Source organism: Myxine glutinosa, chromosome 7, assembly GCF_964187855.1.
Source record: "Myxine glutinosa chromosome 7, kmMyxGlut1.1, whole genome shotgun sequence".
Taxonomy (NCBI): domain Eukaryota; kingdom Metazoa; phylum Chordata; class Myxini; order Myxiniformes; family Myxinidae; genus Myxine; species Myxine glutinosa.
The window spans coordinates 146,915,139-146,940,307 of NC_136267.1; the positions used below are offsets into that span (position 1 = coordinate 146,915,139).

Consider the following 25,169-nt stretch of genomic DNA (forward strand, 5'->3'; position numbering starts at 1 on the left):
CAATATTGTTTAAATGAAGATCAAATAGCTGTATGTTGAAATATGTTGAAAACGTCAAAACTTTACATGGGGTGTACTTACTTTTTCACGTGACTGTATATATATGTGTGTATATATATATATATATATATATATGTGTATATATATATATATATATATATATATATATATATATATATATATATATATATATATATATATATATGTGTGTATGTGTATATATATATATATATATATATATATATATATGTGTGTATGTGTATATATATATATATATATATATATATATATATATATATGTAATTGAAAGTGAGCATTTTGCTTTGCCAATGACGAATCAAAACTAATCTTAAACAATTCTGATAACAATAATGACGATGGCAACAGGAAAACAGTCAGATTCGCTCATGGGAAAGCTGCAAAAACACTGCGGATTATAGATCAGGATCAAAGTATAATGATCCAATCAATGTAAGCAGAGGTACTGATTTGGCAGAGCTTACAACTGAAGACGTTTTTTTTGACAAAAAAAAAAAGAAGCTATTCAATCACTACAATGTGAATTGTTCCAGTCGCATCCGTCGATTGATTTTTTTTTCATCCACTACGTCTGGTAAAATATCTAGGCTTCTGAGCTCAGGAATGATAATCAACTGCTGATTGTTCTCAAAATGAAAACTCTCTGTGCCAATCATCCAGCAAAGCAAGTATTGGCCTATAGCAGTGGAGTTTGTGATGATAGACTGATAGTTGGTAAGGAAAGATAAATGTACAGATACTTTGATCACCATCCGTTACAAATGTAAGCAACAAAACCTAATCCCAATCGATGTGAAAGCAAGCTCACCTGGAAGGTAGGCTGTCCATAGCCAATTCCCTCGGGACAACGGCTACTCTTTCGAGGCTGCTTGCAGCTCCCGTCAATTTCAGCCCTGACTGTGCAAGGGAAGCCACGACTGCAGATGGAACGGGCAGGACAGCCGGCGAGATGACGGAACTCGGCGGAGCACCCACAACACTGGGCAGGGTGAGTTGGGTTCTCACCGGGGGAACATGGGGATTTAGTGTCCGCGTGTTCAGCAGGAGTGGTGTGAGGGAACTTCCTGAAGAGAGGGCCATGCCCTGAACTCCATTGAGGTGTGTGGGCTTGCCCCGGGAGTCCAATGTGTAAGGTTGACCGGGCTGTACAATGGTGGTTGAGGGTATGGTTGTGTTGCCAGGGTGCCGGTGGCCAAGGAGCTCGATCACAGCACCCGAGGATCGCACTGAACCAGCAGCTACTTTATAAGTGCCTGGAATAATAGGTTAGTTGTAAACGATTTTTAAAAAAGCACTGAAGGAAACAAAAATGTAGCATATCAGGCCAATAAATTAAGTTCCGAAATCAGAATTCAAAAAATGGAGAGGGAAAATAAAAACCTACCTGGCTCATTTCATGAAGAGCATTCCACACCTGGTTCAGTTTACATGTGGAACGAGTTCACACTAATCCGTGGAGTAGCACAAGCACTAAAATGTCGATATTAAAGTAAGTAGCTGATTTCCGTCCATCCCTCTGTCATGCTCTTTGATGTGACGTCACTACGGGTTACATCAGGGACGTCATTAAGGCATTACGTCTTGTGCTAGACTAGGCCTCTATGGAAGCCACATTGCATTGGCGTCCAGCCCTCGTAAGCCGTCAGCGGAGCGACGGGACTGGTTCTCTGTCGAGCACTAAGCGAGGCCTTCACAGCAGTGTATTATTCATAACTCTGAGAAGCGATGTATTATTTCATAATTGTTGCACGACAAGTATTGTAGTAACACTATATTCTCTTTGTCGTGACTGCAAAGTTAATCAAGATTGCTGGTTATTTTAAAGATTTTCATATTTTCAAAAAATATGTATTTATCAACAGTGACAATCCAAGAACTATTAATTTATAAGAACTCTCCAAAATAGTTTTCTATTAGTTTTATGTTATTGTGCAAAATTACATACACAATGCTAATTTTAATAGTGTGGTGAAACTCTCCTGAGTGAGATTTCTGCCAAAATCACGACCGATTATAAACGATACAATCAAATTTCGAAGCACCATACATTTCTTCACAACAGACAAATGTACAAGACATTGATCAAGGTATACTAACCACCGTGGGAAGCGAGGAGAAGTTGACGTTTCAGGCATTAATCCTTTGTCAGAGAAAAAGAGCTTCACACAGAGGGTTAATGCCCAAAACGTCAAATTTTCCTTGCTTTCCACAGCGGTTAGCATACCTCGATCAACGTCCTGTTCAATATATCCATTGTTCTACCTGTCAGCCAAAGCGGATCGACACTAGCGTTCATCAGCAATATACGTTCTTCATAGTACATTCATCAATCTTGACACAAATGCTTTATTTTATGTCTTAATTCCTGGAAAATATGATGGGCCAAATAACCTCCGTCCACCTTCACTGGCGGAGGTAAAAAGATCAAACACCCTCACTGTTTATTAAACAGCCCCGAGTGGGCTGATGGTCATCTCTTCAGTGTATAGTTCTGACATTTGATTTGTGTGGAAGCCCCAGGAAGAGATCAAGATCTCCTGGGAGGCCCCCTGATACAAAACCAAAAAAAATCTAAGACCGAGTGATCCTGCGGACCATCGAGTCGAGTGGAAGGACTATCGGGTTTCAGAGCAATCAGATGGTAAATAAGGGATGAGTAGGATCCAAAGTCCTCCCCCCCTCTTCCCCACTGGTATCCCCCATGACCTGAAATGAAAAATTGAAGTCTGAGCGATTATGCAGGCTACTGTTTTGCATTCATGTGTCAAGTTTCAGAACAATCAGTTGGGTGATAAAGGAGGAGTAGCAAAACTAGCAAAAAGATAACAGACATCCGGACATCACAAATTGAGACATCGGGACCTCACGACCCATTTTATATCAATCTCTTCAAGAATCGAGATGAGATGACCTAAAAAGGGCTGGTAGGATAGCCTAGAGGTACACACTCTCACTTCTTGGTTGTCTAACATGGGTTGTAAACTGCCTTCCTGGTGTCTACCCAGCTATAAAGTGCCTTCCTGGTGTTTCTCATGCAGGGCGAGGCAATGTGTGTCGTCCTTTGGATGGACGTTAAACTGGACGTCACATCTGCCGATACAAGTTAATAAATGTTAAAGATCCCAGTATCTTTCGTGAAAAGTGAGTTATTGCCGACACTGAACAAATTCCAAATCCCTGCCACCTCCAGTCAAACATTAGGCCTGGCCAGTTGGTTCGTGAAAGACTTTTGCCAAAAACTTTTCCTGCTAACCCCTCAAAAAGGTGGGAATAATTAGAGCTGTTAAAAGTAAGAGTAATCATATTTACTATTAAATATTATTTATTTATTTATTTCTGTTGCATGACTGTCCACCATGCCTCAGCATTAAACCACAAGGGGAAAAGCTTTGGTCTGACATTTTATGGTAAACACCACACTTAAATACACTAAGCGTGTGTGAAAGTATCACGAACTGAAAATATTTATATTTTAACTGTTGGATGGATGCACAATTGAGTTTTGTGGAAGAAAATCAAACGGGTGGTGCGAGGTCAACACAGACAATGGAGCTCGGGAACAGGCAAGGAGTGAACGGGCAGATTAGACTGAATAAGGATGTGCGGATGGATACGTCTTTCTCCTTGTATTCCTTATTGACTTGTAGGATATCCTAATGTTCATGATGTAAAATTATGGTCTTCGAAACACGAATAGTAATAAAAAAGAATTAAAGCCCTTCCTAACCCCCATTAATGTCACTGATCAGGTTGTTTTTGCAGCCTTCAATTAGTTTGTGCACCATGCACACACACTAGCCAATATTGACAAATGTTAGCTCAAAATAAATAATCTAATTAAAATAAATAAATAAAAAATGCTCAAAATAAATAATCCTCAAATGTTGTGTTTGTGCTTCCCCTTCTCTCCCCATCTTGTCTACCGCTACCCTTATATGTTTTGTGTGTGATTTTTTAATGTGATAAATGTTAGCTCTTTCACGAGCCTCGATCCTGTATATATATATATATATAAAAACAATTAAATAAGGGAGCAATCGTATTGAAAATTATCAAAGAATTTGTCATCAATTTGCACTACCTCACCAAGTGATCCAGGTTGATGCATCATGAACATTGACCCTCAGTTCCTTATGCCAGTATTACGGTCAATATAACTCTGTTCCCGTCAAAGTATAATATGTCTTAAAGGTCAGGAAAACCGGTAACTTGTGTCAGTAGTATAATAGCATGAATACTGTGGTCGAAGGAGAAATGCTCACCATGCGTCGGCAACGCCCCGTTAACTGGCACTGATGCTTCACAGTCTTTTGGCTGCTGCGCCTTGCCCAGGCGCTCACCAACAGTCTCCACGCCGCCCAGCACAGCTGAGACGGCAAACTGCACGCTGGCTGGGTCCAAAATCCGCGATAGCTGCATCGCATACAAAACATCACCATGATGCAGCTGGACTTGTGGTATTTACATAAAGCAATTAGCAGTAGAATAAACAAGTCTTTCGATGTCACTTCAGTCTAACTCAACGTAACCTGGCACCAGTAGCTTATTAGCCTAAAATAGCAGCTTCGTAAAAGCGCAGCTTAAAAGCAAGTCATGAAAGGGCCTGCCAAATGGGTGGCAGTGGCAGTCTGTTAATTACATACTATCGGAATGTACGTACCTTTCGACCCTTTGGACTGCTGAGACCCATTAGACCTTTAAAGAACCTTTAAGTCCACCAAGACCTCAAAATACCCCGAAAATCCAGAGGTCCCCGAAGACCCAAAAGACCCCGAGGACCCAAGAGCCAGAGGACCCAAATGACCCTGAGAACCCAAAAATCCATAAAGACCCCTCATTAAAAAAAAAAAAAATTCAAGTCCAATACTGAATTCAGTTTTATAAAGAGGATATCATGTGTCACACATGTCCGATGAAAGTGGGGTTGTATCAAAGCGGAGCATCTTGTGGTACGCAGTCATCACTGCCAGCAGTTACAAAGTGTCAGTTCTAGTTTAATTATAAACTGCAAACCACGATCTTCAGGATTTGACGTTTCCTGAGATGAAGAGCGGCATATATATATATATATATATACATATACACATACAATATAAAAGCCGTTGGTCTGTGTGTGTCTGTGCTGCCATTTTTCTCAGAGATGGCTGAACGGATCTTCGTCAGTTTCAGAGGTTCATCAGTGAGTGCCTGGGAGTGTTTAGGCGAAAAAAGATATATTTTTTGAAAAAAAAAAGTTTTTCGTTTTTTGGGATTAAAAAAAAAAATCGCTCTGTAGTGCCTGAACCTTTTTGATTAATGACAGTGATCTACAAGTACACAATCGCATAAATAAATACAAAACAATCACCAGACATTTGAACACAAATAATAAAACTATTCCGGAAGTGGTCGAAGTTGGTGGAAAGGCTTCTTCTGCCTGAACGTCATCATACTGAACTTAAATGTGATCAACGGTACATTCATCAACATATATTCAACGAAAAGGTGAAATGATGAAATGACATTGGTGATGGATTCTGATTTGGATGTAATTTATTTTCCATTATATTTGCCCTCATTTCAAATATGTCAATGTTTCTTTTTCGCTTGAGCAACGCCGGGTACTCCAGCTATAAACGCTTTTATACTTTACTCTGGGTACAAATACAAATACAACTTTGTCTGGGGGGTAACATTGCCTATGTGGCCGTGGCCTCATTCGGGGGTGTGGGGGACCAGGAGAGGGGCGCAAATTCTCTATGTAAATGTATACCGTGTAGCGCCACCTGGTGATTGTGGCAGAGGGTATTACAATTTCCTTTTTTACCTGCACGGGTACACCTTTTTACTCACGCCAGGGAGTAATGCGTGTGTGTGTGTGCGTGCGTTCGTTCGTTCACAAGATATCTGGAAAAGTTCTGAACGGATTTGGATGAAAGTTGGTGGGATGATTGCCCTTGGGATGAGGAAGAATTGATTAGTTTTTGGTGAAGCTCAGCATATTATTCCGGATCCAGGAATTTTTTTTACCATAGGGCTCATTTTTTAAATTATTTAACATTATCTTCTTCTTCTCTATATTTATATAAAAAGTTTTTGTTTGTTTGTCTGCACAAGCTAATCTCCTGAACGGTGAAAGATAGGAGGAAACCTCCAATACAAAAATGTCGGGACGGGCCCCGGGGCGGTTTTAGGCTAGGTGGCGAGGCCGGTCGAGGCCCACCTCGGCTGGGCTGGGCCCATTTCACAATTAAAAGCTGAGCTGAATTATAGTAGTCAATCTTCTACGGCCACGAGTAAAAGCTGAATTATGGTAGTAAATTCATTCAAAAATAACCAAAAATGTCGGGAAGGGCCATGGGAAGGTTATAGGAAAAGTGGCGAGGCCGCTTCGGCCGGGCTGGGCCCATTTCACAATTAAAAGCTGAGCTGAATTATAGTACTCAATCTTCATTAAATACAGTTAAGTACATTATATAGTACTATTAAACATTGTGAAGTGTTATTAAATATGAGCCATTATGTTATATTAACTTATATTGTTCATGACCAGGTTGTCTGTTTTACTGCATTAAAGTTTTTATTCTTAAATGATGTTTTTCTCCTCTAATCCCGAGATATATCAAAATATTTTGTTTTGTATATTTTGTTTGTCTGGTTGATTTGTTTGTGAAATAAATGTTAGCTCTTTACGAGCCTCGGTTCAGTATACAAAAAAAAAAAAAAAATGTTTTTTTTAAAAATTAATTCTCTAACAGTTTTCTTTTTTTTTTAACCGACTTTCTTTTTCATTTATTGTTTTGGGGGAAAAACCCAAAACGTATTATTCCAACTTGACCCACGGCGGGAGTATGCGCTCTATTGAGTGGCGTTCTAGTTTACCTGTGCAACACTGAGCAATACTCTAATGTAGTGGACCTCACCCCTCCCACTCCTCCCTCCCCTCCTCCCCCACCACCCTGCAGTCCTGCTCGCTCGTGTGTGTATGTATGTGTGTTTGTGTGTGTGTGTGTGTGTGTGTATATATATATATATTATATAAATGACCATTATTTAAGCCTTCAGTCATTTGCCTTTTGACCTGCATCACGTTCTATACACACTCTGTGGAAGACAAACTCACCTGGATGGAGCCCTGGTTGCTGACAGCTGATTGGAGGGCTTCTTCCTGTTGCTTCTGAAGTTGAACTAGGTGATTTTGATAGTTCTCCAAAGTGAAACCTCAAAGCAGGAAGAAAAACAAACTCAAAACCAACAGGGTAAGGTATATGTAAAGTGACATGTTGTAAAAGTGAAGGCGAAATTGCGTGCTGATCGACGGGAGGCTTACCAGACTTGCAATGTTGCCGTGTGCTCCCTCCGAGTACTGTCGTATGCCCCGCTGCCTCTGCTGGAGTGAGCATGGACAAATGTTGCGCGGACTGGAAATTTGGCGATCTCGGGCGAAAGTGTCGCCATCGATGGGAACGGACCCCAGCCAAGAGCTCCAGGTACGACAACTGTCCTAAAACGGGACCACAAAAAAGTACCTTTACTTCACTGATGAGTAGATGAACAAACACGCAGTTTTTCTTAGTCATCGCTATGCACAAGATTTGTATCTTTCCTCAGATTATCATAAAAATAGAGCAGTGTCGCCCTTTATTGATCGTTATCTGTCGGAGTGATTCTCACTTTTCCTAAAACAATGGCACTGCATCTAGTTTACCTTTGCTCTTAGGCTGGGCAGTGCCAAGGTTGAAATCTTTGTGACACGAGGAATCGGAGCATTTGGGACTCATCGGGACCTCATGCTTTGAAGAGAGTTGTTCTGGTTGGAGCCGCTGAAGAAGCTGGTCATGTGGCGTAGACAGCCGGTCAAGCAAGACTCTGTTGGAGAGAATTTTTTTTTTTTCTTGTTTTTCCTGCACAAATATTTAATTAATGCAATGAACAATATTTACAAAGGTTCATGAGCATTTTCTTTTTTGGAGGGGACAGGTTGGGGATTGGGGTGGGTTGTGGGTCAGAGGTGCATTAAAGGGGCTGGGGAATAGGAAGTAGAACATGAATATGCATTGGCAGGGAGTCAGATTCTTTCCATCATGGCTGTCTCCCAGGTCATATCTCGGGCATTCGACAGTTTAGTGTACAAGACCGCCTTCATTCCTGGATTTCCGACTTCCTCCACTCACGTGCTGCTAACAATGGAACCCTCTCCTTGTGAAGGTGTGAGTTTGTGAGTCCAATGCTTGTGCTTACCTGAAATGGAGGTACTAAATATACAGTGCATTCAGAAAGTATTCAGACCCCTTCACTTTTTCACATTTTGTTATATTGCAGCCTTATGCTGAAATCGTTTAAATTCATTTTTTCCCTCATCAATCTACACTCAATACCCCATAATGACAAAGAGAAAACAGGATTTTAGAAAGTTTTACAAATTTATTAAAAAGAAAAAACTGAAATATCACATTGACATAAGTATTCAGACCATTTGCCATGACACTTGAAATTTAGCTCAGGTGCCTCCCATTTCTCTTGATCATCTTTGAGATGTTTCTACACCTTGATTGGAGTCCACCTGTGGTAAATTCAATTGATTGCACATGATTTGGAAAGGCACACACCTGTCTATATAAGGTCTCACAGCTGACAATGCATATCAGAGCAAAAACCAAGCCATGAGGTCGAAGGAACTGCCTGCAGAGCTCAGAGACAGGATTGTGTGGAGGCACAGATCTGGGGAAGCCTACAAAAAGATTTCTGCTGCATTGAAGGTTCCCAAGAGCTGAGTGGCATCCATAATTCTTAAATGGAAGAAGTTTGGAACAACCAGGACTCTTCCTAAAGCTGGCCGCCCGGCCAAACTGAGCAATCGGAGGACAAGGGCCTTGGTACGAGAGGTGACCAAGAACCCGATGGTCACTCTGGCTGAGCTCCAGAGATCCTGCATGGAGATGGGAGAAACTTCCAGAAGGACAACCATCAGTGCAAACTCCACCGATCTGGGCTTTATGGCAGAGTGGCCAGACGGAAGCCTCTCGTCAGTGAAAGACTCATGAAAGCCCGCTTGGAGTTTGCAAAAAAGCACCTAAAGGACTCTCAGACTGTGAGAAACAAGATTCTGTGGTCTGATGAAACCAAGATTGAACTGTTTGGCTTCCGTCTGGCCACTCTGCCATAAAGCCCAGATCTGTGCCTCAACACAATCCTGTCTGAGCTATGCAGCAGTTCCTTCGACCTCATGGCTTGGTTTTTGCTCTGATATGCATTGTCAGCTGTGACACCTTATATAGACAGGTGTGTGCCTTTCCAAATCATGTGCAATCAATTGAATTTACCACAGGTGGACTCCAATCAAGGTGTAGAAACATCTCAAAGATGATCAAGAGAAATTGGAGGCACCTGAGCTAAATTTCAAGTGTCATAGCAAAGGGTCTGAATACTTATGTAAATGTGATATTTCAGTTTTTTCTTTTTAATAAATTTGTAAAACTTTCTAAAATCCTGTTTTCTCTTTGTCATTATGGGGTATTGAGTGTAGATTGATGAGGGAAAAAAAGAATTTAAACGATTTCAGCAAAAGGCTGCAACATAACAAAATGTGAAAAAAGTGAAGGGGTCTGAATACTTTCTGAATGCACTAAGTTATAATGTTCTATAATGGTGAAACGTACATGTGCAGAAATTCAAGAAATAAAAGCCGACTTTCTGTACTCTTGTCTCATATTAATCTTTTGATCTCAAATCCAAATTTATTGAGTATATAGCAATAATAACAAATTTGACATCACTATTCCAATACTTATGGAGGGCAATGTATACACACATTTCTAATTCGGCCAGGGAGCCGGTGATAACTCGCCTAATCTTCATGAAGAACACCATGGGATCTTCACGTCCACCAATGATTGTTGGTAGACGGGACACCTGTTTAACGTCCATTCGAGGGATGGCACACACATTGATGGATTCAAATCCCTGCCACCTTCAGTCAAACATTAGGCCTGGCCAGTTCATGAAAACTTGCCAACACCCAACTATGCCAAGCACCATGCACTATATGGAGTACCGGTTCTGCTGAAGCCGCTTCTCGATCACGGTTATAATCTTGGATTGGAAGGGTTATAATCATAGTGGGTTGCCACCCTGCCTCTGAAACACCAGGATGACAGTTTATAGCTGGGTCGGGATTCAAACCCAGGATAGACAGCCTAGAGGCGAGTGTGCGTACCTCTGGGCTCACATGTCAGGCCACCCCACTTTGTGAATAAAACGATTTACATTTAACTACCTACTTTCATTTGTCCAATTGGTCATCATCATGGTACAATAGCCAAAAAATGTCTACCTGTATCTCTTCACGATAGCCTTTTCATCCATAACTAAAAATCCAATTAATTCACATTTCTTGTGCAACCTGCAATATACCTGGCACCCGTGGCACACATGCAAATGCAATTACCCGACTTTGCAACTGTCATTTATCCATTCGACACATCCCAAGAAAATGGGACGATGATCGAAAAGGAAGAATCGACAACCAAACGATGCGACATCATTGCCAGGCAATGAATGCATTGTGCGCTCACCAAACTCCAGGCGAATAAAGTGGTTTACCAAATGTAGCTAATACGTCAAGGCGAGCTCGACTGGTAAGCTTTACGAAATGTCCGATTGAAAAAGAAAAATACAAGTACAGATACAAAGTACACCACCCCCATGCCAAATAAATAAATATCCTCCAGTGCGGCACATGGAGACTGTATTGGGAGGGAGAGGTTTACAATAATTCATTGATTAATTGTGAAATTAAAATAAATATATAATAATCGTAAAATAATAATTTCTTAATCAATTGGCTGTGTGTATGGTGTGCAGCCACCCGGCTGCTGGTTGCATCATTTGTCTGTGGGCGCGTCTCCCGCTGATTCTCTATATTCAGCGGTCAATTATCTGGTGCTCATTTTGCCGACCTCGGCAGGAGGAACAGGCTGAGTCAACCCCACCTGGTGTTAATTCAACGGGTTTCTAACTCAGGACCTCAGGATCCAAAGCCCGCCACCCTAACCATTAGGCCAACACCAGGTGATAATCATTAGGCTAACAGCATACCTAAACCACCAGTGTTTCATCCGAATCTGTAACTTTTTGAAAACGAATTAAATAATTAATTAATCAAAAATTAAATAATTCATAGATTAATTGACTCATGAATATATCCAAAATATCCTTTATAGATAGCCACATCACTTGGTCACTATCGTGTTCAAATATTAGCTTCCGAGCTCAAAAGGTTCCTGAGATATTGCCCAGATGAGAAAGAAAATAAATAAGCGAATAATAACGAAAATAAATAAATAATAATCGTAAAATAATTAAATTATTAATCAATTGGCTAAAGAATAACTAAACCACCACCATTTCATCCCAATCTGTAACTTTTTAAAAGAATTGTCATTAATCAAACAATTAATTGATTAATTAGTAAATCCAAAATATCCTTTATAGCCAAATCACTTGGTCATTGTGGTGCCCAAATATCAGCTTCCTAACTCAAAACCCTGGTGTTGGGCTAGCGGCTAGGGTGCCGGCTTAGGATCCTAGGATCCTGGGTTCGAATCCCGGTCGATCGCTGAATTAACGCCAGGGGGGTTGACTCAGCCTGTCATCCTTCCGAGGTCGGCTAATTGAGTACCAGTTCACTGGTAATTCCCTGTTTGTCGTTAAAGGCGGCAAAAAGGGTTGGCGTCAGGAAGGGCATCCGGCCGTAAAACATTGCTTCAAAAAGGGGACCGAAAAACAACAACAACCACGGTTCCCGAAAAAGGCCAACCCCCGCTTTGCGGGGAAAAATGGCCTCTAAAGGTGGGGGTTTTTTTTGGTTTTTTTTAACTCAAAAGGTGCCTGAGATTTTGCCCAGATGAGAAAGGAAATAAATAAGTACTTAATAAATCGATAATAATTAATTGGTTGATCAAAAAATAAAGTTTTTGCCAAAGGACTTGCTCACTTTTGTGCCGAAATTTCAGCTTCCTAGCTCAAAGGATGGCTGAGATATCGCCCGGACAAACAAACAAGAAACCGGAGTGAAAACTGAGTACTCCCTTTCAGCGTGTGTCATTGCCCGGCCCTCTTCGGTGCCCAGTAAGTAATGACGTCGTGCAGCGCCTGGAGATGGAATCGGAAAGGAGCGGTGTACAAACGTTCAGGATCTACCGCTTGATGTGTGCGTGGGTACGATGCACAAACTATAATCTCTGCATGCCATTTTTTTTCATGTTGAAGGCTTCAGTAACGGACTATATAGTCCTCATCGAGGCTTGGCCTTAAATAAAATCACCGCATTGATAATTGTGAGGATAATTGTGAGAATTGTGAGGAAGAGTAATAAAAAGAAGAGAATGTAAAGGTGAGGAGTGAAAATGAGTAAGAAAAGTGTGTGATGTTTGTTTGCAAGAAAGCTTTCAGAATCATTGGAATCTCCCGCGATGAAGCTGATTCTGAGGGCCTCTCTCTCTCACCGCAGGCAGGTTGGTGGTCTTTCTGTCTTCTACTGAATCCTCTCTGGCCGAGCTCCCCCTGCTCTGCCTGTGCTCTGTCCCCCAAATATTCCTTCAGGACGCACACGATCTGCCAGAAAACCTCTTCTGGTGAAATTGCCAAAATCAAGACTCTCTATTCACCTTCAGTCTTTCATTCCTCTTTTCTCCCACCTCTGGAACACACTCCCACACTCTTCAATCCCTCTCCTCCCTCCAGGTCTTTAAAACAGCTGTTCACCACCATCTCTTATTTTCCCCCATCCAAAACCTTGATCTTTTCTACCCCAGTTAATACACCCCAAATCCACCTCTTTACAATTTCCAACTTCTTTTCTGAAATTCCTCGTGGTGTCCATTTGTTTTATACAGTGTACCCCTCCTCCTCCACCCCCCCCCCCCCCCCACACCCACACTCCCTTTCCCAGCCCTCTCCCTTCCACAGATCTACCGACGTCCCTGTTCTCTACTGTTGTTGTGCTTGTATGTTTTCCTCTCCCACCCTCTGGTCTCCCACTCCCTTTATTGTATGTTTATGTGTCCGTGCACGTTTTCGTGTTTAATGTGTTAGCTCTTACACGAGCCTCGAACCTCGACATTGAAGCGAGTCCAACAACTCTAGCATCACGCTGGATCATAGTGGTAATTGTGATGAGGCAGATGCATCGTATAGATCTTGGGATAGAATTACGATGCAAATAGTACATACTGTTGAGAGTTTAATGAACAGGGTTCACCGCATTGCAGGGTTGAGTGCAGAAACCAAGGTAAGATGAATAGTACTCGTACATTAATTGCAGCAGAGTTCAATTATGCAACGGTGGTGCAGCAGCAGTGCTTTCGTTTCTTTAGACAACTACAAGCAGGAATTCCAGAGCTGTGTATTCAGAGTGCAAAGGCTACGAGTTTAACGACGTTACAAGAAATGGGACATGGAACACACTCCGTCCTTGTTGGCTGAAGAAAGAGGCAAACGAGTACAGATGTGCAACCGTCGTTTGGTCGTCTCGTAGTCGTGCGTACATGAGAGTTTGGGGAAAGCGTAAAATTGGAGCTCGCATTGCTCACCTGGACTTGTGCGAACCAGTTAAAAAGAAAAGCATTCATCGAGGCTCGGTGTTCTCGTCGGGACAAACGGCAGGGAGACGGTTCGAATGTTTAACATTACAAATCCCATACAACACTTTTCAAAAAAAAATTGAAACATCTACCAAGTTATTTGGGTCACCATTGCTTGCTTACTTATATGCACCTGAACCAACAGGAACATTTTGAGGAAAGAAGGGCACCGTGATACGTCTGTGCTGTCGATTGACCAACCGGACGACAAAACGTTTCACACAAACTGAAAGTCGACCGAGGAATTCTGCAAATTGATGTCCTTCGGGCACCCAGATCACAGGATTCCTCCCCATGGATAGTCTGTGGGATTTTCTCATGTCTGCATTCTACATGGTGGCTTGAAAGTGGCTTTACCCCATCCGCAGTAAAGCATTCGTTCATTCAGGAAATAATAATAAAAAAACGTCCAAAAATCAGCTTCCTCCACAAGGCAGTTCAAAGCATAATTCAAAAACTCACGAGTGCAAACAATAATGGTGAGACTACCGCCTTACCTTCCTCCTCGGCCGATCCTGCGCCGTGCCAAGCCCAACATGCGACGGGGTGTGCGCAGTGATAGCATTTGGAACGGGAAGCGCGAACCTGGAGAGCAAGGGTCGTCTGCGGTCATCGGCACGACGTTCGTCTCCGCCACAGACCACCGGTACGCCGATTCACTCCTCTCCCCACACTCCTCGTGTCCTCGACACAACCGAGGCTGCACAGAGCACAAGTTCAATGCTCCTTCCCTACGGATAATTATATGCATGACTTCCATGGCATGTATATGGTGTTGCCGCCCAACGTCTATTACAAAGTACGTTTCTTACAGCGACCAATGCTTGTAACGAGACCTTGGTTAGAGCTAACATTTAGTCTTGTGGCATTATGAGTGGATAAAATAAACATGGCCATGGGGTTAGGCATCCCGAGGCTACGAGAAGCGCGCTGCAAATTTTGGGTACATTACGTAATCAACTACTGACCAGACAGTAGAGGCAGCCGGGAGCTCTTCGGAAGGTGTAGGATCCATCTTCGGCCTCGTCCTCCGCTTCCGAGGTAGAAGCACTTGCCTATACAAGACAAGCTCTATCAAAAAGACCGAGTGAGGAAAGCCATTTCAGTAGGCCCATCTCTCGTTACCAGCCAAAACCAGCAACGGAGCACATGCTTTACCAGAGAGTCCCTGCCCTTTTACATCAGTAATTATTCATGAAATCAACTGTAAATAAATGAGGTTTTTTTCCTCACTCTTAGACCAGAATGCACGAGGCAGTCCTGTGTAGTGATCCAGGCCTCATCTTTATAGTCCAAAATACAACCCCAACATCGTCAATGCAATGCATGCAAAACATTTTTTCCTGGAAATCCTTAAATGTTACCATGACAGACTCGAACCATTTGGACTTGAAAGATGGCGTGGTTACCTGAGGAAAAAAGTCATCTTCAGAGCTCGGGAAATCGTATTGGTTGGGGTCCCGCAAGATGCAACCATGGGTTCCTGGACCAAAGCTGCGGACCCGGCCTCCACCTGCCACACCCTGCCCGGCCACTAGTGAAGCTTTGTGTTTCCGCTTTTCGTACTTGCGTTTCGGCCTCATGCCTTCAGCACGAGGCCGCTTGCCAGAATCGATCTGAAATCACAGAAAAGCACAAGAAAACCCCCCGATCAGGAAAAATAAGCAACAACAAAGAAAGAATGATATTTTAAAATCTGAAAAATGGAACACAAAACCTCATGCATTCATGTTTGCTGTTCAAGCGATTACATCACAACCGCACGCACGTGCACGCACAGTCGCACACACACAAACACTACATTGGGATTCCTAAGTGCTTCATTGGAAAATGTATTCCTTACTTCCTGGGCATCCATCTCTGCATCCCTCTGTACTTACACCCACAAACCCCACATGCTGTATCCATTTGTCAATCGTTTCCAAATGCCCAAGTAATTAATGTACACGCCACAGTACATGCACCAAATGTACAAGCTCCCATTAGCAGAATAAGTTGACAAGAAAAACAAAAACCTAGATTTATGATGTGAGTCTTTGTCATTGGAAGGAGGAAATAATGAGGGGGCCTTCTCACCCTGCCAGAAAGAGCATCCAGGTGTCTGTACTGGCAGCCGTTGAACAGAGGTAGAGGGCTGGGGTAGAGGGATTTCGGTGCAGGAGTGTTGGCAAGGACTTCCTTGAAAGCTTCGCCATCATAATCGCCCATGGTGTGCCTGCGCATGCCACACGACACGGCTACAACAATGCTCGAATGTGCGAGGAACTCGCCTTTTCAAGACAAGCCCTTGCAATCGTGTTAAGTCGCAACAAGATGTTGCAGATCAGTTTTATCAAAGTGTTGCACACGACGAAACAAGTCGTTCTCCAGCAATAAGCAGCCATAATCATCTCTTATTTTTATATACACACACACACACACACACACACACACACACACACACACACACACACACACACACACACACACACACACACACACACACACACACACACACACACACACACACACACAGTCGTCACCAAAAATGTTGGCGGCACCCTTACACTTTTTTCAAATAATGCACCATTTTTTCCAGAAAATTGTTCAAATTTAAAAATATTTTGGTATCCACATCTGTATTTCTTTGGTTTGCAGTGGAACAAAAAAAAGCTCAAAAATTGCTAAATCTTAGTAAATGGCCCGCACAATATTATTGGCACCTTTTAGAAATTGTTAGAAATAATTAGATTTCAAGCAGGTGATTCTCCTTTACTTTAGAATTCAACTAACCTGTGGTGAGTTGCAGGTGCCTGCAATATAAAAAAAACATAGGGGCAATACCCCTGGCGCTCACCTGGTACAATAAACAGTTTTATGCACTGACTAAAGGTATTTTAAACCAATTTCAATGGTTGCTGGAAGACAGGGCACCATGTAGAATCATCTATATATATAAAAAAAACACAGTTTGTGTGTGTGCGTGTGTGTAATGTTACCGATAGACTCCGAAACGGAGAGGCTCACGTGCTTGATATTTGGCATAGACATGGCCATTGAGCCTGGGACGAACATGGCCGAGACCATATTTGACGAGATCCATATTTTTTATTCATATTTACCTCAGCACATTTCAGCGAAGTACCCGCTAATCTCAGCCGGTGCCAGAGCAGCTCGCCGATTCGCTCAGAGCGATCACGTGATGTTCCATCCCCGCCGCTAAACGGATTTGCTCAGAGCGATCACGTGATGTTCCATCCCCGCCGCTAGACTGATTCGCTCAGAGCGATCACGTGATGTTCCATCCCCGCCGCCAGACTGATTCGCTCAGAGCGATCACGTGATGTTCCATCCCGTCACACGTCACACGTTTGCACGTAATTCAGGGCGAAAAGCGATTGCGATTTTTGACCTTTATGCGATCGTGTTTTGTGTCGATTTTGTGCGATATGAATTAAATTTTAATTCATATTTCGTGTTTACGAATTCGAATACGAAAGATTTCCCCCTTTCCCCTTTCGATTTCGAATACGAATTCGTCTTTTAAATTTTAATTAATTAATGTCTTTGAAACAGCTGTGAAACGTCTTTCCACAACCCTTCCGTAACCGATTGGAGCAGTTTATTGCCGCACAAAATGGCATTTTAACAGTTGTCTGGCTTTTAAAATCTGGGACACGTTCAAAACAAACGAGATCCGCGAAGCGAGTTGGTCGAGTCGTGCTGACCGAGATGGCGACTTCAGTTTTCACGGAGTATGAGCGTTCTATATATTTTCAATTCAGTGCGCCCGACTCGCTCACGTACTTGATTTGTGGCATAGACATGACCATTGGGCCTTCACGGTGTAATTTGTGCGAGGCTTTTGTCCGAGTGAGCTTGAGTCGAGAGGGCGAATGTACTGGTTGAGAATGTACGGGTCTCCCTTCCCCCGCCCGGCAACGCCGGTACTGGAGGGCGTGGGTCACAGGATCGGTGAATCTCCAAAATCCGCTTCGTGCTCTTGCGAAGATGCAGGACGATGTCGCGATTGTTGTGCTGCTCTCCGACCATGAGAACTGCAACGTCATTGTTGACTTCCCCTCCCCTTCCCTCCCTATTCCCCTCCCCCCCTCCCTTCCCCCCCTCCCCCCTTCCCCCTCCCCCTCCCTCCCCATCCCCCCCTCTTCTCCCCTCTCCCCCTCCCATCCCTCACCCTCCCCCCCCTCTTCTCCCCTCTCCCCCTCCCCTCCCCCCTCCCATCCCTCACCCTCCCCATCCCCCCCTCTTCTACCCTCTCCCCCTCCCCCTCTTCTCCCCTCCCCCCCGTTCCCCTCCCCTCCCCTCCCCCCTCCCCTCCCCCGCCCGACAATGCCGGGTACTTCTGCTAGTACTAACATAATCATAAGACTTTAAACAAACAAACAAAAAAAAAGACCTATTTTCGGGGGCAACCCCACCTCCCCCAACCCCGTATACCTCCTCAGAGTCTAATTTTTCTAGTGCCTTGAACAAACATTGGTACGTCACTGGTGGTGAAGGTTGTGGTTAAGTTTCATCGAAATTGTATGTGTAGTTTCAGAGGAAATAGCAAATTCCTATTTTGGGGGTGCAAACCTGGACCCACTTTGACCCCCGGTAAATCCCCTTAGACCCCTTTTTTTTTTTTTTTCATAGCGTGAACAAACTTTAGTCACAACACAACAAATATCATTTGTGCCATATGTGTTCGCAATCCCATCAGCGGTTTCGGAGGAGACGTTTCAAGTGTTTACGGACGGAGGACAGACAACGCGCCATCGCATAAACTCGCCTCAACTTCGTTCCGGGTGAGCTAATCACTCATTCAACCAGTTTGAACAGAGAAAAGGAATCATTCTGCTGTTATGTGTCACTGTGTGTTCCAGAATGAGCATGGAGAAAAGAAAGAAAACCAGAGAATTGTCTGAGGAGGTCAGACACAAGATTGTAGCCAATCATGGACAATATCAAGGCTACAACTCCATCTCCAGAGACGTTGATGTTCCTGTGTCCACCGTACGCAATGTTATCAGGAGGTTTAAGGTACATGGCACTGTAGCCAACCTCCCAGGACGTGGCCGCAAGAGAAGATTTGATCGAAGATTGCAGCGAAGGATTGTTCGAATGGTGGGGAAAGCACCTCGATCAACTGCCAAACAGATTCAAGCTGAACTTCAGACACAAGGTACGACAGTTTCAACTCGCACCATCCGTCGCCAACTTAATGAAAGGGGGTTCTATGGTAGGCGACCCAGGAGGACCCCGCTGCTGAAAGAGACATAAGAAAGCCCGACTGGAGTTTACCAAAACACACCTGAACAAGACAAAATCCTGGGAGAATGTCCTGTGGACAGATAAGACCAAATTAGAGCTTTTTTGTAAAGGACATCATCTCTATTTTTACATAAAACAAAATGAAGCCTTCAGAGAAAAGAACACCTTCCCTACAGTCAAACATGGAAGAGGTTCAGTGATGTTTTGGGGTTGCTGTGCTCTCTCTGGCACTGGGTGCCTTGAATCTGTCCATGGCATCATGAAATCAGGAGATTACCAAGGCATTTTGGAGCGCAATGTTCCACCCAGTGTCAGAAAGATGGGTCTCTGTCGAAGGTCATGGGTCTTGCAGCAGGACAATGACCCCAAACACACTTCAAAAAGCACCCAGGAATGGTTCAAGACAAAACGCTGGACGGTTCTGAAGTGGCCAGAAATTAGTCCAGATCGAAATCCCATTGAACACCTGTGGGGAGATCTGAAAATAGCAGTTGAGAGAAGGCACCATTCAAATCTGGGAGAACTGGAGCCGTTTGCACAGGAAGAGTGGGCCAAACTGCCAGTAGAGAGGTGGAGGAAGCTCATTCATGGCTATAGGAAGCGCTTGACTGCAGTTATTTTGTCCAAAGTCTGTGCTACCAAATATTAAGTCTGGGGTGTCAATGCCATTTCTTTTTATTTTCTGATTTTAAAGGATATGTTAAGTTCTGAATCAAAAACAATGGTTCTGTGATATTAACAGTGAAATAAAGGAATTATTGAGACAAAATACTTTTGTCAATTTAAACTTATTTTTAGAGAAAATTGTGTTATTTCAAAAACATACAAGGGTGCCAATATTTTTGGCCACTACTGTATGTATGTATGTATATATATATATATGTACGTACGTACACACACACACACACACACACACACACACACACACACACACACACACACACACACACACACACACACACACACACACACACACACACGGTGTTTCAAAAAGATTGATACAACTTTCACTTCTTGTCGTTTGATTTTTGACCTATACCATTTTCCTTTGCAGGGTTTGGTGGTGTTATCGTGGTATTTGTTCCCTGGGATTTCTAGCTCCGTAGCTCAACTATGCCATTGACAGTAGAGCAGAAGACAAAAATGGTGGCTCTGTGGTATGAAACTAAATCAACAACCACAACAACATTTTCTGGGGGTCAGAACCACCTGAGGGGATCACTGACAGGTACCAGAAAGGGCCTATGGTCAAATGCTTCTGCGCCTTCAATGCCAGGTGGGGAATGCTAGGGCCTTACTGGTTTGAGAATGACAACAGCAAGCCAGTGACGATCAACGGTGAGCGCTGCAGGGCCGTGTCCGAGAAGTTCCATAATGATCGACCCCAAAAGGTCACCCCAAACCAGCTCAGCATGACCTGGTTTATGCAGGATGGTGCACCCCCGTATATAGCCGGTGACACCATCACTTTCCTGCAGCAGCTCTTCAGAAACCGCCTCGTTGTACTGGTTACCGCTCTGTCTACGTCAACCGCCCTGCCACACTGGATGATCTGAAGCAGGAGGTGTCAGACTACCTCCAGGCAGTGCCACATGAGACCTACAGGACAGTTGAACAGAACTTTGGAGTCAGGATGAATGCCTGTCTGAACCGCAGAGGGGCACACATCGAGAACCTCAATTACAAGGATTATGCGTAAATGCCAATTTCAGACCTTGGGCTCTCACTAACTCCAGCAATGACTTACTGCAAGAGCAATCAGGGATAGAAAATACCATGTCATAAGCTTTCAATAAATGTTTGGTTCACGTTCCTGAGGTTTCTGTTTCTTTGTAAATAAACGTTTAACGTTGTATCACTCTTTTTGAAACAATATATATAGATATATATATATATATATATATAATATATATAAAAATAAATAACCAAAGAAGCACACTAAACTCAAAATCACGATTGTATTATGGCATTATCAAACCAGTGAATGTTTCTGCTGACGCCGGAATTTGTTTACTCCCGGATTGGAAACAGTTTCGTATGGGTGGAAATTAAAAATCATAATTGTATTGAGGAATTTATGAACCTTCCCCACTGCCTTGGGGCAGCTGCTAGGACCCCAAAACGTTTCACAGCAGATTTGGCGGGGCTAGCCCCAAAACTGAGGGAGTAGTTTCGGGATGGACGGACAGACACTCCTCCTTTATAATATAGATATACAAACAAGATGTCATGCAGAGCACGATACTTGCAAAATCCACCACTTCCCCCCCCCCCAAAAAGTTTTTTTTTTTGTATACTGAATCGAGGCTCGTGAAAGAGCTAACATTTATTTCACAAACAAATCAACCAGACAAACAAAATATATAAAAAGAGGGAGCGGAAGACAAGATGGGGAGAGAAGGGGAAGCACACAAACACAACATTTGAGAGCAGGGAGAAGTGTGGGAGGGAGAGGGCTTGGGGGTAGGAGGCGTGGGAAGGGGAGGGGGGAGAGGTATAAAACACAAGGGGACCAAGGACTTCCAGGACAGAAGTTGGTGTTTCAAAAAAAAAGTGTAGGATTTTGGGTGAAATTAGCGGGGGTAGAAAAGATCAAGGTTTTGGATGGGGGAAGATAAGAGATGGTGATGAACAGCTGTTTTAAAGACCTGGAGGGTGGAGTGGGAGTGAAGAGAGTGAGGGAGTTTGTTCCAGAGGCAGGAGAAAAGAGGAATGAAGGAGTGAAGGTGAGCAGAAAGTCTTGATTTTGGCAGTTTAACCATAAGAGGGTTGCAGGCAGATCTTGTGCGACCTGTAGGAATATTTGGGGGACAGAGCCCAGAGAGAGCTGGGGGGGCAAGGCCAGAGAGGAGTCGGTAGAAGACGGAAAGACCACCAACCTGCCTGCGGTGAGTGAGTGAAAGGCCCTTGGAGTTAGCTTCATCGCGGGAGATTCCAATGATTCTGAACGCTTTGGTTTCAACAGCGTGAAGACGAGCTAGGTGTGAGGCAGGAGCACCAGACCAGAGGGGAGAGCAGTATTCCATAGAGCTGCGGATGAAAGCCTTGTAAGTGGTGAGGAGCTCAGGTGTACCAAGGAAGGACTTCGCACGACGGAGGATGCCCAATCGGCGACTGGCTTTGGAGGCCAGATTTGAAATGTGGTTTTCCCAGGAAAGATCATGGCAGATAGTGAGACCCAAAAGCTTGAGTGACCGAACTTCTTGGAGAGGATTATTCAGAAAGTGGATGGGAGGGTTGTCCAGTCGGTCTTTTCGGAGAGACATCGTAAAAGTGTGAGATTTGTCAGGATTGAAAGACATGTTCCACTTGTTTGCCCAGTCTGTGATTTTGTCCAGGTCTGCAGAGAGTGAGGAGGCTGCAGATTGCCGATCTGAGGGATGAGGAATGGAGCGACAGAGAGTAGAGTCGTCAGCAGAGATAGAGAGGATTTTCAAGTCAGAGAGATCATTGATGAAGACCAGAAAAAGCACAGGGCCCAGAACACTGCCTTGGGGAACTCCAGCCTGAACAGGAAGAGGAGATGAGAGAAACCCATTCAGGGCCACACGTTGACTATGACTAGAGAGGAAGTCCGCCAGCCATGCGTGGAGATTTCCATGGATACCAAAGGAGGAGAGTTTGGTGAGCAGAGCGGGGTGCCAGACCGTATCGAAGGCACGTGAAATGTCAAGGGAGACAGCTCTAATTTCCTGTTTGGCGTTGAGGACCTCCATCCATTGCCATGGATACATCAAATTGTCCATTTCATTAAGATTAAAATTCACGATCTTAATCAAAGCTCGGGTCAATCGGATTAAAATTGATGATTTTTCAAATGAAAATTGATGATTTTAGAAGTTTGACCTTGAGTTGACCTTTGACCTTTTGACTTCAAACATAGTTGGTTTCCCAATTTAGTGACTCAATATGCAAATGCTGTTCAACTTTCACATCAATCAGATGAAAAATGACAATTTTAGAAATACAACCTGAAGATGATATTTGACCTTTGACCTCAAAATCAATAGGTTTCTTCCTTATGACCAACTCTATCATCTGGTGAAGTTTTGTAAAGATCAGTTTAAAATTGAGACCTGTAGGAGATTGTCAGACAGACAGACAGAATAACGCACAAGACCAAGCAATTTTTTTTGTTTTTGTATACTGAATCGAGGCTCGTGAAAGAGCTGACATTTACTTCACAAACAAATCAACTAGACAAACAAAATATATAAAAAGAGGGAGCGGAAGACAAGAGAAGGGGAAGCACACAAACACCTGAGAGCACACAACATTTAAGAGCAGGGAGATGTGTGGGAGGGAGAGGGCTTGGGGGGAGGAGGCGTGGGAGGGGGGTGGGGGGGGGAGAAGTATAAAACACAAGGACACTGCAAGGACTTCCAGGACAGAAGTTGGTATTTCAAAAAAGTGGATTTGGGGTGAAATTAGCGGGGGTAGAAAAGATCAAGGTTTTGGATGGGGGAAGATAAGAGATGGTGGTGAACAGCTGTTTTAAAGACCTGAAGGGCGGAGTGGGATTGAAGAGAGTGAGGGAGTTTGTTCCAGAGGCGGGAGAAAAGAGGAATGAAGGAGTGAAGGTGAGCAGAGTCTTGATTTTGGCAGTTTAACCATAAGAGGGTTGCAGGCAGATCTTGTGCGACCTGTAGGAATATTTGGGGGACAGAGCCCAGAGAGAGCTGGGGGGGGGCAAGGCCAGAGAGGAGTCGGTAGAAGACGGAAAGACCACCAACCTGCCTGCGGTGAGTGAGTGAAAGGCCCTTGAAGTTAGCTTAATCGCGGGAGATTCCAATGATTCTGAACGCTTTGGTTTCAACAGCGTGAAGACGAGCTGGGTGTGAGGCAGGGGCACCAGCCCAGAGGGGAGAGCAGTATTCCATTGTAGACAATGGACTAAATTCCATTGTCCATTCCATTGTAGACATTGAGCAGTATTCCATTGTAGACTTTGGAGACAAAAATAACTAGATAGAGCAATGCGACTGTGTCACCAATATGCCTCCGCATAGTCCCACAATGGGTAGATGCCCTCGTTCACCATCCTAAAAATAAACAAGTTTGATTTAAATCCCTTCAGCTGTTTTCAAATATCACATTTTCACCAGCCATGACAGCTTTCACATCGATCGGTGAGGTGGTTTCAGAGAAGGGATTTTTTTGAAATATCGGCTTTCAAGATAATATGGCTGCCACACCACGTGACATTTGACCTTAAAAAAAATGCACACTCTGCATATGTATGGGTAGGAGATCATGTTTGTGAAGTTTCGTGTTGACAGGATAAGTTTCGTTTTTCTATCCAATATGGTTGCCACACTATGTGACCAATGATGTTTTCATGATGTTTTCATGACCAATGATCCCCTTTTAATCACCATGCCTAGTCAATGACACACATAAAGTTTCGAGTCAATTGAATTGGTGGTTTTGGAGAAGATTTTTTTTTTTAAAGGTTCTAGGTTAAATCCAATATGGCTGCGAATCCATGTGACTTATGATGTCATACATTTAATATTTCAATACAAATGGGTCATAGATCATGTGCATGCAATTTTAGATTTTTACGATTAAGGAATTCGATTAAAACATTTTTGACTGGTATACCACTTCACCTATGATGTCATCATTATCATGATTTTGTTCCCCATTGGGTGTACTTGACAATGTGCCAAGTTTCAATATTTTCCCATTCAGCGGGTTCTGAGAAATAATTTTTTAATTATTTGTGTTTAATCCAAGATGGCTGCCATACCACGTGACCCATGACGTCACAATTATCATAAAACATTCTGCATGGGTGTCACTCCGACCCTAAAGTTTTTGTGTCAATCGGACATATGGTTGCTGAGAAAAACGAGGTTTAGCCCGTACGGACAAACAGACGGACAACCCGAAAACATAATGCGTCCAGCCACCTTCGGGGGCGGAGGCATAAAAATCTTCGATTTTGAAAATAACAAGACATTATGGTGATGCACTTCCTCTCCCTCTCCTCCAAACCCCCCCTCCCCCCACCCCCCCAGTAACCCAGGAGTCATTGAACTAATTGATTGGATAAATATGTTAATGCATCACAGGCATGGTAGGCCGGATGGCGTCCTCCAATCATAAAGTTACTTGTTTGTAGCCTTATAAGTACAACGGGCAGTTGGTGCACAAAAGAGCCAACAGATTGAAGAGTGGAACATAATTGCATTGACATGGTGAGCCAGCAACAAAAGTGGGAGAATATTGGGGACATAGGAGTGGAAGGAA

General features: G+C 43.4%; 1 protein-coding gene across 3 annotated transcripts in view; it reads right to left on the reverse strand.

Annotated features, from left to right (window-relative positions):
• LOC137415611 (enhancer of polycomb homolog 1) overlaps nucleotides 1–25,169 on the reverse strand; it is a 102,049-nt gene that overhangs the window by 7,856 nt on the left and 69,024 nt on the right. For all 3 annotated transcript variants that reach the window (XR_010982108.2, XM_068101216.2, XM_078782389.1), the window contains exons 6-14: nucleotides 15,738–15,876; nucleotides 15,071–15,277; nucleotides 14,630–14,716; nucleotides 14,159–14,361; nucleotides 7,727–7,887; nucleotides 7,349–7,522; nucleotides 7,142–7,239; nucleotides 4,302–4,452; nucleotides 848–1,292 (exon numbers count right to left, since the gene is read on the reverse strand). Coding sequence is in view for 2 of the 3 variants with exons in the window: in XM_068101216.2 (XP_067957317.2) it covers nucleotides 848–1,292; nucleotides 4,302–4,452; nucleotides 7,142–7,239; nucleotides 7,349–7,522; nucleotides 7,727–7,887; nucleotides 14,159–14,361; nucleotides 14,630–14,716; nucleotides 15,071–15,277; nucleotides 15,738–15,876 (1,665 nt within the window). In the remaining variant the exon portion in view is untranslated. The remainder of the gene's footprint in view (nucleotides 1–847; nucleotides 1,293–4,301; nucleotides 4,453–7,141; nucleotides 7,240–7,348; nucleotides 7,523–7,726; nucleotides 7,888–14,158; nucleotides 14,362–14,629; nucleotides 14,717–15,070; nucleotides 15,278–15,737; nucleotides 15,877–25,169) is intronic.